A 17,609-nucleotide genomic window follows, 5' to 3' on the forward strand; every position below is an offset into this window, starting at 1 on the left:
CTAGCCTTCCAAGTGTTCCCATTCTACAACGTGTGGATGCAGGCCAATCCCTTGAGGAGACATAGTAAACCTTCCAACTTTTCTGAGGAGGAGCTGCTGCCCAAACTCGACAGAGCTCTGCTCCTTTCACCTTCCTATCTTCCCCCAACCATCTTTGGCTTTTCTAAAGGCAAAACATGAGGCATCTTCGCGGTCGTCTCCCTGCTTTTCATCAGCGAGGACTGAGGAGGAGGAGGAGGAGTCGTTGCCTCCCCTTTTTTTGCTGGAGCGGTTGCCATGCGCTGTGTTTTCCTTGATTGAAGCAGGGCGAGGCGAGCGGCTCTTTTCCTCCCCTCCCTCCCTTTCTTTCCTTTCTCTCTTTATTTTCCTCCCCATTTCTTTCTCCATCTCTTCAGTCAGCAAGAGAAAAAAGAAAAGAAAGAATGGCCCATCCCTGAGGCAGCAGCAAAAGCCGTGCTCGTGGAAGAGCAACAATAGTAACAATAACTGCAACAACGGAGGAAGAGGAGGCGGTGGCTGCTCAAGAAGAAGGAGAAGAAGGAGACGGAGAGAGAACTCCTCAGCTGAGGAGGCGCTTTGTTCGTGGAAACTCTCTCTGTGTGACTTGTGGGCTGCTTGCTTTCCGTCCCCTCTTCTCCAATGGTCCAAAGCGACATGTCCAAGTCGCCTGCCGCCCCAATCTTGGCGTCGCAGGAGGTGCAGATGGAGCTGCTCGACAATAATAACCCTCCGGCTCTAGTCACGGCGGCGCAGGTATGGTAGAAAGGCGAAGGACGAGGATGAGGTGATGGCATCTACACCGCAGAATCCTTGCAGATTCACACTCGCCTGCTTGATGCCTCGCCAGGCTACGACTCCCAGGGCTCCATAGCATTGAGCCATAGCAGTTCAACGCGGTTTCTTTCAAGCTGCATTCATTCCACATTGCAAAGGCACCTTACAGACAGCCACTTTTCTTCCCTCACATTTTGGGGAAGTTTCAACCGCCTTTTGTGCCTTTTTCTTCCAGCTTGAGATGGTTTGTGCTCAAGTTTTGATATTGAACCTCTCAGGGTGCATCTTCTACCTCGTAGAATTGATGCAGCTTTGGCAGCAGCACTTTATGACTCTAGCGATACAACCTACAGTCTTTTACAGTCTTGGGAAGTTTTAGTTCCTCTTTGTGCCTTTTTCTTCCTTCAGTCTTTCTGAGGAGACTGTGTTTGGAAGGGAAAGCTGAGGAAATTGTGCCCAAGCTTTGATCTTGAACCTCTAAGGGTGCATCTTCTACTCTGTAGAATTAATGCAGTTTTGGCAGCACTTTATGGCTCTATACAACCTTCAGCCACATTTCTTTTACAGTCTAGGGAAGTTTTAATTCTCCTTTTGTGCCGCCTTTTTCCTTCAGTCTTTCAGCTTCTGAGGAGACTGTGTTTGAAGGGAAAGCTGAGGAGATTGTTCGCGACCAAGCTTTGATCTTGAACATCTCAGGATCCATCTTCTACTCTGTAGAATTGATGCTGTTTTGGCAGCACTTTATGACTCTATACAATCTTCAGCCACATTTCTTTTACAGTCTGGGGAAGTTTTGGTCCCCCTTTTTGTCTTTTTCTTTCAGTTTCTGAGGAGAGGGTGTGTTTTGAAGGGAAAGCTGAGGAGATTGTTAGTGACCAAGCTTGGGTCTTGAACCTCTCAGGATGCATCTTCTACTCTGTAGAATTAATGCAGTTTTGGCAGCACTTTATGGCTCTATACAATCTTCAGCCACCTTTCTTTTGTAGTCTGGGGAAGTTTTAGTTCCCCTTTGTGCCTTTTTCTTCAGTCTTTCAGCTTCCGAGGAGAGAGTGTGTTTTGAAGGGAAAGCTGAGTAGATTGTGAGTGAACAAGCTTTGATCTGGAACCTCATAGGGATGCATCTTCTACTCTAGAATTAATGTAGTTTTGGCAGCATTCCTTTATGACTCTATCTATACAACCTACAGCAACCTTTCGTTTACAGTCTGGGGAAGTTTTAGTTCCCGTTTTTGTCTTTTTCTTTCAGTTACCTTGGAGAGACTGCGTTTTGAAGGCAAAGCTGAGGAGATTGTTAACAACCAGTCCTTGATCTTGAACCTCTCAGGATGCATCTTCTGCTTTGCAGTTTTGCAGCACCTTTTATGGCTCTATACAACCTGTAGCCACCTTTCTTTTACAGTCTCAGGAAGTTTTAATCCCTCTTTGTGTCTTTTTTTTCCTTCCATGTTTCAGCTTCTGAGCAGAGAGTGTGTTATGAAAGGCTAGCAGAGGAGATGGTTAGTGCCCAGTACTTGATCTGGAACCTCTAAGCATGCAACTTCTACTTTGTAGAATAAATGCAATGTTGACGGTAGCACTCTATCTATAGAACCTACAGTCACCTTTCTTATACACCTTTCTTATATTTTTCCTTTCAGCTTCTGAGGAGAGAGTTTTGAAGGGATAGCAGAGGAGATTGTTAGTGACCAGTCCTTGATCTTGAACCTCTCAGGATACATCTTATGCTCTATACAAGTAATTTAGTTTGGCAGGACTCTTTATGGATCTATACAACTTACAGCCACCTTTCTTTTACAGTCTCGGGAAAGGAAAGCTGAGGAGACTGTTAGTGATCAAGCTTTGATGTAGAACATCTCAGGATGCATTTTCTACTGTGTAGAATAAACACAGTTTTTGCCAGCAGGTCTTTGTGGCTGTATCTATAGAACCTACAGCCATGTTTCTTTTATACTCTGGGGAAGTTTCAATCCCCCTTTGTGCCTTTTTTCCCCTTTCAGCTTCTGAGGAGATTGTTAGCGACCAGTCCTTGATCTTGAACCTCTCAGGATGCATCTTCTGCTCTGTAGAGTTGATGCAGTTTGGCAGCACTTTTTATGGTTCTATACAACCTACAGCCACCTTTCTTTTACAGTCTCAGGAAGTTTTAATCCCCCCTTTTGTGCCTTTTGTCTTCCTTCAGTCTTTCAGTTTGTGAGGAGAGACTGCATTTTGAAGAGAAAACTGAGGAGATTGTCAGTGACCAGTCCCTGATCTGGAATTCTAATGGTGAATCTGTTTTGGAGAATTAATGCAGCTTGGCAGCCCTTTAGCTGTCATGGCTCAATGCTGTGTAATAGTCCAAGTTGTAGTATTACAAGGGTGCAACTACACTATAGAATGGATGCAGTTTGACACATCACTGAACTGCCCTGGCTTAGTGTTACAGAATCATGGGAATTGTAGTTTTGCAAGGGCTTTAGCCTTCCCTGCCAAAGAGTGCTGGTACCTCACTGAGTCCTGCTAGTTAAAAGTGGTGTCAAGCTGCATTCATTCCACGTGGTAAAGGCACCTTACAGCCACTTTCCCCTCAGTTTGGGAAAGTTTCAATCCCTCTTTGTGCCTTTTTTCTTCCTTCAGTCTTTCAGCCTCTGAGGAGATAGCTGCATTTTGAAGAGAAAGCTGGGGAGGTTGTTAGTGTTAAAGGTCCTTGTTCTGGACCTTTAAGGGTGTATCTACTTTGCATTTTGGCAGCACTTCATCTGCCATGGCCCAATGCTATGGAAGAATGGGAGTTGTAGCTTAATGAGGCACCAGCACTCTTCGTTAGAGAAGATGAAAAACCTTGTAAACTACAACTCCCACGATTCCTTAACATTGAGCCCTAGCAGTTTAATATGTTGTCAAGCTGCATTAAATTGACATAGTAGAGGCACCCTATAATCACCTATAAACATATTTCCCTCACAGTCTGGGGAAGGTTCAATTCCCCTGTGTCCCCTTTTCTTCCTTCAGTCTTTCAACTTCTGAGGAAAGAGTGTGTTTTGAAGAGAAAGCTGAGGAGATTGTTAGTGACCAGTCTCTGGTCTGGACCTCTTAAGGGTGCATCTATTCTGTAGACTTAATTAAGTTAGGCAACACTTTAACTGCTATAGCTCAATGCTGTACACCCATAGAAGTTTTCATATTACAAAGGATGTAGGCTCAGGCCTGTAGGCTGTTAGGAATTGTGGGAGTTGGAGCTCAAAACACCCGGAGGGCTGAGGTTTGCCCAGGCCTGAGCTACACCTTAGAATGATTGCAGCTTGACACCCATTGAACTGCCATGGCTCACTCCATGCTGTGGACTTATATCAGTTGTAGTTTTGCAAGGTCTTTAGTCTTCTCTGCCAAAGAGTGGTGGTGTCTCAATAAACATCAGATCCCAGGATTCCATAGCACTGTACTATATGGCAGTTAAAGTGGTGTCAAACTGCATGAATTCTGTCAGTAGCCAATCACAGCTAAAACACCATGCATTGCCAGCATAATGGAGTCATTCGTGTGTTACACTTGGGCTTGTATTCAAATTCGCATACAAACATGGAACTGTGAATGGTTGACTTTAAGCTCGTCCACAGTCAGAACTTTTATTTTGTTATTAGTTCTCTGCCACTTTGTCTTGACAAGTACTTTGTCTTGTTAGTACTAAGGCATTAGTACTACATTCAGAGAAATTTAGTAATGTATAAGCATTTGTGAACCTGCTTTCGGTGGTTATGATTTATCTTGAGTAGTCTTGAGTAGTCTTGAATGTGTACATGTAGAACTTTTTTCGTTCATACCTACTTTAAAAGAAGTCTTTACTGCAAAGAAATCTCCCCGGTCCAACAATATAAAGCCTATAGGAAGGAAACTACTGCTCAGTGCATTACAGCAGAAAAGCATGTTTACATGTATGGATATATGTTGCAGAAAGCTGTGGCCTATCAAAGGCTACAGAGGCATATATGTCATATATGTTTAATAAAACATGTGTTTTTAAATGTCAGTAATGATTCATCTAGGACAGTTAATACCAAAAAGTAATGAATAAAGTGGTAGTTTTTCTTTGAACTGTCCTGACATATTCATAGTTAAGGTAACACAAGATTAGAGTAGACCTAAGTGTGCAGATTTTTTTTTCTTTCTCTTTTTGCATGCTAATGGGCACAATATAGATCTTGTAATAATGCTTTATTTATAACCTGCCCTATCTCCCTGAGTACCGAACTAACATTTCTATAGATTTGGGGGAAGTGGGAGTCACATTTAATGGAGCAGTTAGTGGATTAGAGCAAGAAGACTGATGTTTATTGTATAACTCTTTTCAGAGAAAAAATACATGTGTAGGAGTGTATTACCATGACTGTTTTCTTAGGATCTTTTCGTTTCTCACATTTCAGCAATTCTCATCATGTTGATTTCAGTAGAATGGTATTCTTTTCTTCAATCATTCCCAATGTTAATTCAGAAATTGAAAGAGACCTATATTTTAAGATGTATTTTAAACAAAGAAATAAATTTGTGAAACTGAAGTAAGAGCATATGCTTTTGCTGTTCCTTAAATTTGTATGTATGACTAATTTTTAGTGTTAGTGAAAACGGAGCTGCTACACATGTCATTTATTTACACAAGTGCATGAGGTGTTTTCTTACCACCTGCTTGGTACAGTTTTTGAAAAACTGTACCAGGTCTTTGCTAGCTAACTGCATAGATTGCTCAACTGGATATTTTAAACATTGAAAAATGTAGTCTTGTGAATCAGTACTTTACATCATTTTTTCTTATTAATTTCATATCATAACACATTTACATATTTTAATTTTACAACTTAAAGGAGGTAAAAGGGCGGAAAAATAACAGTTTTTATTTTAGTTGTAAGTATCCATACGTGACATTTTAATTCTTCAAGCTCATGTTGATAAGGCAGATTCTTCTATAGTTGACCTTTGATTGAGGAACATTGAGCATAAATCAATAGAACTTGTACAATTGACAAATAGATTTGCTTTCCACCCCACCCCCCTTCGTTAATAAATTAGAATGGCAGTAGATGTTTTGAAGTGAGTGGATGTCTATCATCAAAGCTACAAGGTAACTGGAGGCAACAAATCAGTATGCTACTCTATTTGCATGACTTCTCTCATGTTCCTTTTTGGAAAACATCGTGTTGTGAATGGCTGAATCATAAAACATCAATCATCAAACCATGGCTCCAGAGTTACCCCTTTGAAGATAAGTTCAAGAAGGTGATATGAAGTCTGTAATGAAGTAATTCCTTTTTAAAAGAATAGAACAGAACTACAGAATCATAGAGCTGCAGTGCTTGTGGGCCATCCATGCTCAATGCAGGACGTCTGGAAATTATTAAATAAAAGAAAGAAAGACAGTTAATTGATTTTTCATCAGATCAAACAATGATTCATCAGAAGAACCAGTAATTTCTTTACTACAGAAACAATAAAATTGAATATAGATGTTTTTTCAGTCAAGATTGATGTTTAATAGTACCCCAAACTTGAAAGTACTGTAGTGTATTATTGCATTGGTACTGTACTGAAACAGTGGGTACAACTATTAATGCAGCTTGATACCACTTTAACCTCAAGAATTATAGTTTGGTGTGGCATGAACACTCTTTGGCCTGATCAAACTAACACTCAGATATCTATAGTATTGAGCCAAGGCAATTAAAGTGGTGTCAAACTGTATTAATTCTACAGTGTAGATGTACCCCAGTTACTTTCCTATGACTTAACAGAATTATGCTTATCCATACAGTCATTCATTAAATTTTTTTCTAAAATACTTTTCTATACCAGTACTAAAGTGTTCCTAATAAAAGTATGTTAAAAACAGGAAGTAAAGGTGTGAATTATGGTCTCCATTTTGGAGTCTCCCCCAACTTTAACTTGGTTTAAAGATCTTAAAGCGTGCTTTTGTGGTGTGTGTCATAGAACTACCACACTTTGCAGCTGACTCCAAGCAGCATTAAATGGTTAGTGTAGATGGGGCCTTATTCTTTGGGGCATATTCTTTCAAATTTTTAAACATGGCTGTCATGAAACAGCTTCATTTTCTCTTTTTCATGTTGAACCTACCCACCTCTCATAGGGCTTGGTTTCCATGTCTTTTACTATTTTAGTCACCATTTTCTGACTCTGATTTAGTGTGGCTTATTTATAACCTTCAGAACTTTTTATAGTTTGGGATGGTGAAATTAGAAGGTCTATGCCAGGGGTCCTCAAACTAAGGCCTGAGGGCTGGATACGGCCCTCCAAGGTCATTTACCTGGCCCTAGCTCACGGTCAACCTAAGTCTGAAATGACTAGAAAGCATACAACAACAATAGCAATCCTATCTCATCAGCCAAAAGCAGGCCCACTCTTCCCATTGAAATACTAATAAGTTTATATTTGTTAAAATTGTTCTTCATTTTAATTATTGCATTGTTTTTAAGTGGTTTTTGCACTACAAAATAAGATATGTGCAGTGTGCATAGGAATTCATTCATGTTTTTTTTTCAAATTATAATCCGGCCCTTCAAGAATTTGAGGGACTGTGCCCTGGCCCTCTGTTTAAAAAGTTTGATGATCCCTGGTCTATGCTCTCTCATGGGAAATCGCCTGGATATTGATATTGCTAGCAGAATACAACTTCAGATTATTATATTTGAAACATGGGAGAGTGGTTTCTCTTTAGCTGTACCTAAGTATGGGCCTTCTTGAGGGTCATTCCACCACCAGCTTAAGCTGTTTACTTTCTTAAAGGCCTTTAGTGCCTATGAGTTCTTTTAATTGTGCTTCTTTCCCATGACATTTGTTTTTAATGCTCTGTTTGAAATTTAAGTGCAACATGTGGGGCTAAAAATACCAAGAAGAAAATCAAGAGTTTAAAAATTATGTTAGGTATGTTTCTCTAGGCTTGGAATGAATAACTGCATAGTTAAATGCCCTTTCTGTGGAAAAAGACCCCCAAAGTAGTAGGACAAAAGGGGGCGGGAGTGTCCTTTTCAGGAAGCATTTGAACACTTAGTCTTTATCTGCATCTTGATGAGCCAGAATGTCAGGAAAACTTTATAATTTTATTCTGTTTGGTTAATGCATTGTACCTGGATGTTCCTTTTTAATTTTTTTTTGTCAGATCAAATTATTTTTTTCTCAGTTTATAATATGATGGCTCTAGTATAGTTATTTATAGCACTGAATTGCAAGTTATTCAGGATGCTGTTTTGCCATTGCAGCCACTTTCTTATTCTTAAAATTCTCTTGATTACAAACCTTTTACAGAAAACACATTCCCCCCCCCCCCCCGCTGCCAATACTTTTGAAGATATGATCCCTGATAGTCAGATTTTGAAGATATGATCCTTGTGTCAATGGAGGACTTTTTTTGGAGAGTAGAATTTATCCAGTCTTTATTGTAGACATAAATGCAGAAAATGGCCAGTGCCTAGATAGTAATTAACTTCCTTAATTTTTCTATTTACATGCATGCTGTAGCTCAGCAGTTGCTGTATATTTTTCTATAATCGTCCTATTTGTGATGAGCTCTATGTTTCCAGTTTAGAGATCTTTTTTTTCTTAAGTGATTTCCATCTTCTAATTTCCCCCTTATATGTACATTTTGGAGTTGCTAAGATTAGAGTTCTAAATATGACGGTCTCTGGTTTGAATAACCCCTTGAACGTTTACATTTTGTCATGCTTTTTAATTCCTACTTGTTGAGAAATATGCATACCTCTTAAGTTCTGTTTCCCCCCTGATGTCTTGTTAGTGTTGTAACTCAGGAACTATGTTCCTTATATTTTTTAATTCTAGACCCTTCTGTGTGTTTTCACTCTCTATATAACATCATTGTTGTTTTGTAAAAATAATGCTAATGCTATGTACCATAAAATATGGACCACTTGACTCCATTGAATAAAAGGGATATTGAATCAAAGGGATTTGGTGCATAAGTGTTTTAAGTACTAGTTGCAAAAAGTGTCATTTGAATATTAATAATCATTTTTGAACCAGGATTGATCTAGAATTACTAGACCACTGAAGAAGAAGTGCAGTATCCTATATAATAATGTATAAGCCAAGAAATTTTAGGCAGAAAATCTACAAAAAAATCCCTGGGTCAACTTATCCACGTGTCAATGTGATTATTTTAGCCTAAATATAATACAAAAGGAACCCCTTCTTTGAGTAAAGGCAAGAGTTTAGTCTGTCCTGGAAGAACCTTAAAAAACCCCATTGACTCCCACTATCCCCTCTGCCATGGCACCACTTTTGCCTTTCTGAATTCCTGGTCAGAGGTGGGTGTGGCTAAAGGCTGCTGGCCCCTTAAATTAGCATAAAGACCTTCAACTTAACCATGGGCCATATCAAAATCCATAATTTTGGTCCTCAGTTTGTACAAGACATTGACTTATGTATGAGTTGGTAGGGTACTTTCTCTGTAAAATCCATATATTCACTAGATTTAGCCAGACAATGCTAGATCTGGATATATAGATTCCTATTTGCTATTTTCTGTAATGGTTAGTTTTTATAAGTTTGGATTTTTTGATCCTTTAAGTATTACAAGCAGATTTTACATACTGCATTTCATTACAACTACCTCCTTTGATTTTCTTTCTTTTAAAACCCCCAATAGCAGGTATCTATCTATTCCAGTGATATAATCTTAGTAATTCAATAAAGCTACAGTAATAACCATCCTAATGTAGTCTTCCCAATAAGTATTCATGCCTGTTTCAAATATTCTTTAAAATATTGGTCTCAAGGAAAGTAGATTTTATACTGTTCTGCAGATAGCTTTGATTTTACTGAGATTCACACAGTATTAAAACATATCTCTGCTGAATAAACTTTGTGCTTCAATTTGTGCAACATCTTCTTCAAGCTCTTATACAATTGGAAAATCTTTGGACTTAATTTCATATTTTTGATACAATGTTCCAGCACTGTACAAAAGCAAAAAGTGCTGCACTTTCTATGAGATATGATACATGCAATTTCAAAGACACTTCAGTTCTTGAAAATAGAGCTTGGAGCAAATGATTAATTGTCTGCTGTTGTAATGTTCAGAAAAGCCATCTCAAATGCACCCTGACCCTACCATTAAGCTTGGATACATTAGGCAGCAGGTTTGTGAAATCATGAAAGAGCAGAAAATCATTAATTATTAATTTATCATGATAGTATTGGTTATGCAAGGAGTGGGTGGTGTGAAACTTTTTGCATCAGTTGCCAAAATAACATGATCTAAGTAATATACTGTGCATCCTGACTTTGTGATTCTGTGTGTATGTCTTGTGTATGGAGTTGTTGCCTCACTCTCCTTTAGTCTAATGTGAATTAGCCACATTCACATACCTGAACATGTAGCATGCTTTTGTTGAAGTAAATTTCTTCACACAGAAGCCACTCAGCATGATTATGAAAAGTCATATTAAGCCTTTATGTTATTTTTTTAATAAAAAAATAATAACTGTTTTCAGTCACTATGTTTGAAACTAGTTATGCCTAGTTTCAAACTAGTTTATAAAAAGCAGATGAGGTCATCTAGATAGACTTGTCTTCCCTCCCCGACCCCAGCACTCCTTTTTAAATATAAAGGGACTGTCATTAGTTAAAACCTGGAGCCCCTGGTGGCACAATGGGCTAAACCCTTGTGCTGGCAGGACTACTAACCAGCGGTTCGAATCCAGGAAGAGTGGATTGAGCTCCCTCTGTCAGCTCCAGCTCCCCATATAGGGACATGAGAGAAGCCTTCCACAAGGATGGTAAAAACATCAAACATCCGGGCATCCCCTGGGCAATGTCCTTGCAGACGGCCAATTCTCTCACACCAGAAGCAACTTGCTGTTTCTCAAGTCACTCCTGACACAATTTTTTTTAGTTAAAACAGTTTTAAAATAACAAAAAGTGTATTTTAAAATTTTTATAATCAAAAATAAAAAAAACTCCAATAGTGCAGGCCCAAAACTCTTACTTGAGGATAGTTAGGTACCTTCACACCAACAAACCAACAGATCTACTGATCTGTAATCTTCCCATACTTGTGAAGAGACCGGATGTAACATGTTCCATGACATAGTACGCCACAACTCATGCAGTGATCTGACTTTATACAATGGGAAGAGGTGCACGCTAAACTGCAAAAGAAACATACAGAATGCAGTTGTAATGATAGCTATTATTGAAATTTAGCAGTTTAATTATATCTATTTATCTTCTGATAGTTGGAGAATTTTATCTTTTAATGCAAAAATTGTCATGAATCTATCTGGAAGTATTATCAAGATTCTTAAACTGTTAGGAACATGGAAAACTGTCTAATACTGGGTCAGATTACACAACTCAGTGTCATGTACAAAAGGATGGGGAACATTCATTTAATAATAACTTCAAAAACCATGGCACATACCCTTTTGCTGCCATGCTTATATGCCTTTCCCCCCTCACTTTGATATTTCTTTTTTACTTTAATTTCTGGGGGAAAATGCAGTCTGTGGCTTCCCCATACATTTTGGTTCATCCAGATCATGGGTAACTTTCTGATATTTTCTTTCTTGACTACTTTGCTGTTTTCCAGAACTGTATCAGGGCTCTTGGGCAGCTGTTGACCTTTCACTGTACTTCAGTGTGTCCAGCCCAGCCATGGTTGAATGTTTTTTCACTGGTGTTTCTTCTTGATCATGCCTGAATCTTGGTAAATGAATTAGTAAAATACTTGTGGAGGGAGAGAGTGTTGGAACTTTGTTATTTCTGAGTAGAACTGAGTTTCAGGCAGAGGTCCTTATCAAATGGCTTGAATTTGGGACCTTCCAAATCAGGGAGGCGGTACTCATTCTCCAGATACAGGATGCCATATTTTCATTTTTATTTGCAACTGTGTTCCAAAATTGTCTTTATTGTGCAGTTGTGTATCCCTTTTCATTTTGAGATTTTTAAAAAAATCACCTGCAATATCAATGTCTAGAAAACTATGTATGAGGAATGGTGGAATGGTGTTTGAAAAGCACGGATTTGTTAAGTGCAAAAGGGTACTGGGAATATAAATTATAGTTACAGATTGCAGATTAACTGCATTGAATTGCGTTATATGGTAGTGTACACTCATATAATCCAGCTTTATACATTTAATCTGCATTCTTAAACTGGATTCATTTATTTATTTACCATATTTGTACCCCGTTCTTCTCACCCCGAAGGGGACTCAGGGTGGCCTCACAAAATCAAAATTCAATGCCGTATACACATATACATATTGGTAAATAAACAACTGCATTAAATCAACACAATTAAAAATATAAACATTAAAACATCAGTTAAAATCACAAAATCCAAATCCAGCCTGAGAAAGCAGGGAAAAAGAGCAGTCTGAACCTTTTTTTCAATACTGGAATTGTAAGTAGGGAGACTACTAATTAAGTGTATAAGGCTCAGACTTTCCTGGATGAAGTTAGCTGCTAAGTCTTTTGAAGCTTTTAGGAGACTGTTGCCTCTAGCATTACCTTTAGTCCACTCTTGCCTTTTCACACAGTACTCCCGCTCACTTTCCATGGTGATAGAGTTCTAGGACTACAAGTAACTCCTGCTCTGTGCTTCTGTTTGTCTTTGGGATAATTCCTTCTGAGGAAAATTGTAAGTGAAAGTAGGGAAATTTTTCAGTAGAGAAAATTAATTGTGCATTCCTAAATATCATAAAATGTTCACTGTGTTATTACAGCTTGTAATGATTACCACAAATTCACCAGCAAATACACACACATGCCTTTATATAAAAGAAGACATTGGCTTAAATTCAATTGTTGGTCCCAACCAAAGTAACTATTGGAAACAATTGGTAAATTGTGTCAACATTATTGTGAATCCTATTAATTCAAATTGGTCTATTCTAGTTGGACTAATTGGATTTCGGCTGTTGGTTTGTATTGAATAAATAGGAGCTCATCAAGAAGTTCATATTTACCTTAGGATAAAGATGGACTGATTCAGTTCTTGTTCTCTTCCGGCCCACACATGTGGAAGTTCTTTTTGTATAGTTTAATATATGAAACCCTATATTATGAAGTAGCTTTAAATAATTCAATTAGAAAATTATATTTTAAATCGTTGTTTATGCAAATGTTATGCACTTTGCTCAGTCTTCTGTGGATCTGTAAAATGAACACAAACATAACTATTCCATTGATTCATGTGTTGAGCAATATATTAATGTTTTTAGTATTTATGATATATGTGTATGAAACAAATTATATGTCAGGAACAATGATAATATTTAAAATTTTGTTTTAACAGTCTTATGGCAAAGGAGCAAGAAGAAAAAACAGATTTAAAGGCTCAGATGGGAGTACATCTTCTGACACTACCTCTAATAGTTTTGTTCGACAGGTATGGTACCTTGTTTTTCATTTCCACTGATCTTGTATTGTTTGTGTTGATTCAGAAGAGATGTTTTCTGTAACTGATGTGGTCGGAAAGACATCGCGTGTTCTAGTGACATGTGGATTTACAATGACAATGATGAAGTTGAAGACAAAGTTATTAATTAGATGCAACATTCATAGAACTTATGGTTTATCAGGAGTTCGGCCATTAATGATATCTCACTGACTTTGAAAGCAGCATTCTATAAGTATAACAGCTGAATATTAAAAATACTATTTATTTTAATCTGCAAGGCAGTTTAAGAGAGATTTTGGAAGAGGCCATAATGAAATGATATCAGTATTTTAGGTTTCTTTGCTTAAAGTATTGCCAAGGTAGCACATTAGGTGGCAGTAGTGACGAATGAATGAGCAAGATCTGGATTAATTGCCTTGGTACATTTGTTTAGGTTGTATTGACAAGTCCCTATGTATCTAAAAGGACTATTATGTGGAAAATGGAATTATTGTGATTGAGGTTGAGCTATAAGCATGAAAAACAAATATATATATATTGTTGTTAGCATTTCTCATGGGCAACACTTTACTGAGCTTGCTACTGATCATATATAGCTGAAGAGGGTGGAATGCTTGAGACAGGCTATCATCTAAGCCATGGATACTGTAGATCCTGGAACAGGTTTGAGGCCAGCTTCTGTGGGTTATTTAATTACCATCTGGGCATCGAACCAATTCCAGCGTTTCCAATATAATAATCTACACACCAAAATGGCTTCTTTCTATGCCGATTTCAAACAACCTACTAGGTAACGTAGATATCCCCTTGCCTGAAATAGAGTGAGATATTTCATATACTCTTTTGCAAGTGTTCTTGTGTTGTAGAAGTGAATGTTATTTGCCTGTTTGTTTGTTTTCTGTCCCTATACCCACCTTTGTTGAATATATCCAGGAAGGAAATGTGATAAGTTTAACATCTTATAATGTATTAAATGTCTACTAAGAACTAAATCTTCCAGGTAAGAATATACAGTAAAGTATCAAATTCCCAAATGGATGCTATTTAAAAAAATTAACTCACTAATCAACTTCATATATAATTTCATGTTAGAATTTCAAATACAGTAGAACCTCTACATAATAATGTCCCAACATAAATACGTTTTAACTTATAAATCTTCACTCACCCTAGAGTAATGTTTTGACATTCAAACACTGTTTTGACCTATGAACAATGCAAAAGAGGCCTCTTTGCCTCTTAAACTAGTTATCAGTCTAGAGTAATGTTTTGGCATTTCAACACTGTTTTGACATATGAACAAAGCAAAAAAGGCCTCTTTGCCCCTTAAACCAGTTCTAACAGCAAGGCAGAGAGAAACAAAACCTGGATTGCATCCCTAGTCAGAGCAGCTCTGGTTCTTCCTGCAAGAGAGAAACTTTGTTTTTGTACCTCACCTCCATCTCCCCAAAGGGACTCGGAGCGGCTTACATATGGTACAAAGTGCCAAAACAAAGCTTAAAAGAAACATACAGTACAATACAAAGTAAAAATTATAACATATAAAAACAGGATGATGAAACTGCAGTGCCGTGTCATTGATTGTGGACCATTGGGGCTAGACATTCTCAAAGGCTTGTTTAAACATCCAAGTCTTCAGATCCCTACGGAAGAAGGATAGTGTGGGGGCCTGCCTAATCTAACTGTGGAGGGTGTTACAAAGCCGGGGGGTACCACCAAGAACGCTCCCTCTCTCGTACCCACCAACTGCAATTGTGATGGTGGTGAGACCGAAAGGAGGGCCTCCCTGGCACATCTTAATGCTTGAACAGGTTCATTGGGGGGGGGGGGCTGCGGTCATGAAGCTAGACAGGGCCCGAAGTGTTTAGGGCTTTATAGGTGATGACCTGCACTTTGAATTGAGATTGGAAACTTATTGGCAGCCAATAAGTTAGTATTCTGGCTGCTGATCTTTGCACCAATTGCAGTTTCCGAGTCATATGTAGAGTGCATTACAGTAATCCAATCTTGATGCAACTAAGGCATGGACCACCATGGCCAGGTCCAACTTCTCAGGGTACGGTCGCAGCAGGCGCACAAGCTTTAACTGTGCAAAGGCCCTCCCAGCCACCGCCACTACAGCTCCATGTATTTGCTTCCCCTGAACATTCTGGGAGGAGTCCATTTTGGATATTCCACTCCAGGGTGGACTCCAGGAGTCCACCCTGGTGCAGCAGAGTTTTAACTGCCTAAACAGTGAACACTGTTTCACTTTGTGAAGACAGAGAGAGAGAGAGAGAGAGAGAGAGAGAGAGAGTTCATATTTGTATTTAAAAACACATAACAAAAAAATTGGGGTGGTTTTCAAGGAGATTTGGAAAGTTCGCTTTGAGTTCAGAATGTTTTGACTTAAGAACACAGTAAGGGAACAAATAAAATTCTTAAATCAAGGTATCACTGTAGAGAACAGCTACCAATAATTTTAAGAATTAAAATCAGAAAGTTGAATTATGCAAGCAAAAGTTCTTTGATGAAGTCTACAGGACTACTATGGAGCCATTCCATGTACCGCTAGTATTTTAGAGCTAAGATTATTCATGTGTACTTAAATCAGATGGTATTTTAAACACTTGAAGAAAGATGAAGACTTTAAAAATCTTTTTTAAAAGTTAGACTAAACCGATGACTACTGTTGGCTGTAATGTGTGCTTTAAATTCATATATTCAAGGTATTATAACTCCATCCCCATAGCCTTTAAATACTGGCTGAATGCCTGTTACTCTGTGTTCAGTCACAAACAAAGCAATAAATAATGTCAAAGTGAATTTATTATCTTTGTGGAATTCTCTAAAGCCATTTCCGTGTGTAGAGCCATTTCACACATGCTGAATAATAGGCAGGCATATCATTTATGAGAAGCAAATTGTATGACAAATTGTTTCCCTGTTCTTTTCTTTTTTCCTCAAATACATATCTTAGTAATAATTAGTATTAGTTCCCAAAACCTGCACTTTTTGAATGCCTATAACAGGATGCAAGGCCCAATTGCTGCCTGCATTAAAACAAAATAAGAAACAAAAACTATGATAAATATCGACACTACCCAAAAGAAGTAATGAACAAAACATTAAAAAAACATAAAATAGGTATAATTGGAATAAATAAGGCAATGTCAGAAGTAAAAGAATTGAAATATAAAATATGTGTGATGCGTCAAATAGAAGTGTGTAGTTTTGGATTTGATTTTATCACCAACATTGATGGATGTCAGATGTCCATAATGCTAATGAAAACAGGAATAACAATTTTTCTGGTATTCAGAAGTATAGTACACCTCTTTACCCAGGTCCTCAAAGTAGGCACTTGCTACAAGGCTATTTATCCTTTGTGTGTACTTTATAGTACTGTAGCTTTAAGGTCAATTCTCAAAGGGTATGTAGTGATAAACACTTAACTTACTTGACCAAAAACTGGGAAGACTATTGTAGTGATTTAGCTAGGATTGCGGTTAGAGAGTCTGTTCCTGGCAAGCGTATGCTACACCAGATAGGCCAGGACAGAAAAAACATCATAGAAGAATTGGCAATACATTTCTTGAAGCTATTCAAAAAGCTTTCACAATAGTGGTATCCAGTGAATGTCACTCCGCCAACTGAAGGTTTTTGTCAGTGGAATGGGAATTATTTATTATTTATTTACAGTATTTCTACCCTGCTCTTCTCACCCCCACAGGGGGACTCAGAGTGGCTAACAATGACAACGATTTGATGCCACAATAATTACAATTATAAAAGCAAAATAAAATCATACAATACAATAAATTAAAACAACATTAGTTATCCAATCATAAAGACATTTCCATTATAACAACCGTCTGGTCCAATTCACTGTTCAGGTGCTGTTATATCCATTAGCCAAAAGCCTGGTTCCACAACCACATCCTCAGTTTTCTTCTGAAAGAAAGGAGGGAGGATGCCAATCTAATTTCTCTGGGGAGCGAATTCCACAGGTGAGGGGTCACCACCGAGAAGATCCTGTCCCTCGTTCCCACCAGCTGCATTTGTAAAGCTGGTGGGACCGAGAGCAGGGCCTCCTCGGCAGATCTTAGACTATGAGGCAGAACGTAGAGGGAGGGAATGGTGATTCAACTTCCCTCCATGTGGCTCCATATTTTCCAGAGCGTTAGGGCACCTAGAGCAGATTTACGCTGTGGAGTGAGATGCAAATAAGTGAAGGGAAGGTGCAAATAAAAGTTAAGCTGCACCTTAGAAGTCAATTTTTACTATATTAATTATACGTTTTAGGATTGTGTTGTCATATACATATTTATAAATATTTAGTCAATAAATACAACCCTTAAATAATTATAACTAATCTTATTAGTCATTTAACATGTCTTAAGTAGTGACATATCATTAATACTAATAAGCTAATTTAATAGGGTTTTTTTTTT

General features: G+C 38.1%; 1 protein-coding gene across 4 annotated transcripts in view; it reads left to right on the plus strand.

The window, feature by feature from the left end:
• The first annotated feature begins 274 nt into the window (after positions 1-274).
• CACNB2 (calcium voltage-gated channel auxiliary subunit beta 2) overlaps positions 275-17,609 on the plus strand; it is a 174,800-nt gene continuing 157,465 nt past the window's right edge. For 2 of the 4 annotated variants that reach the window (XM_060782354.2, XM_060782362.2), the window contains exons 1-2: positions 276-753; positions 13,072-13,164. In XM_060782354.2, the coding sequence (XP_060638337.1) occupies positions 640-753; positions 13,072-13,164 (207 nt within the window). In that variant the 5' untranslated portion in view covers positions 276-639. Of the gene's footprint in view, positions 754-13,071; positions 13,165-17,609 lie in introns of all 4 variants that reach the window. The other 2 variants (XM_060782361.2, XM_060782355.2) reach the window with 2 other exon arrangements.

This window comes from Anolis sagrei, chromosome 6, assembly GCF_037176765.1.
Source record: "Anolis sagrei isolate rAnoSag1 chromosome 6, rAnoSag1.mat, whole genome shotgun sequence".
NCBI lineage: Eukaryota > Metazoa > Chordata > Lepidosauria > Squamata > Dactyloidae > Anolis > Anolis sagrei.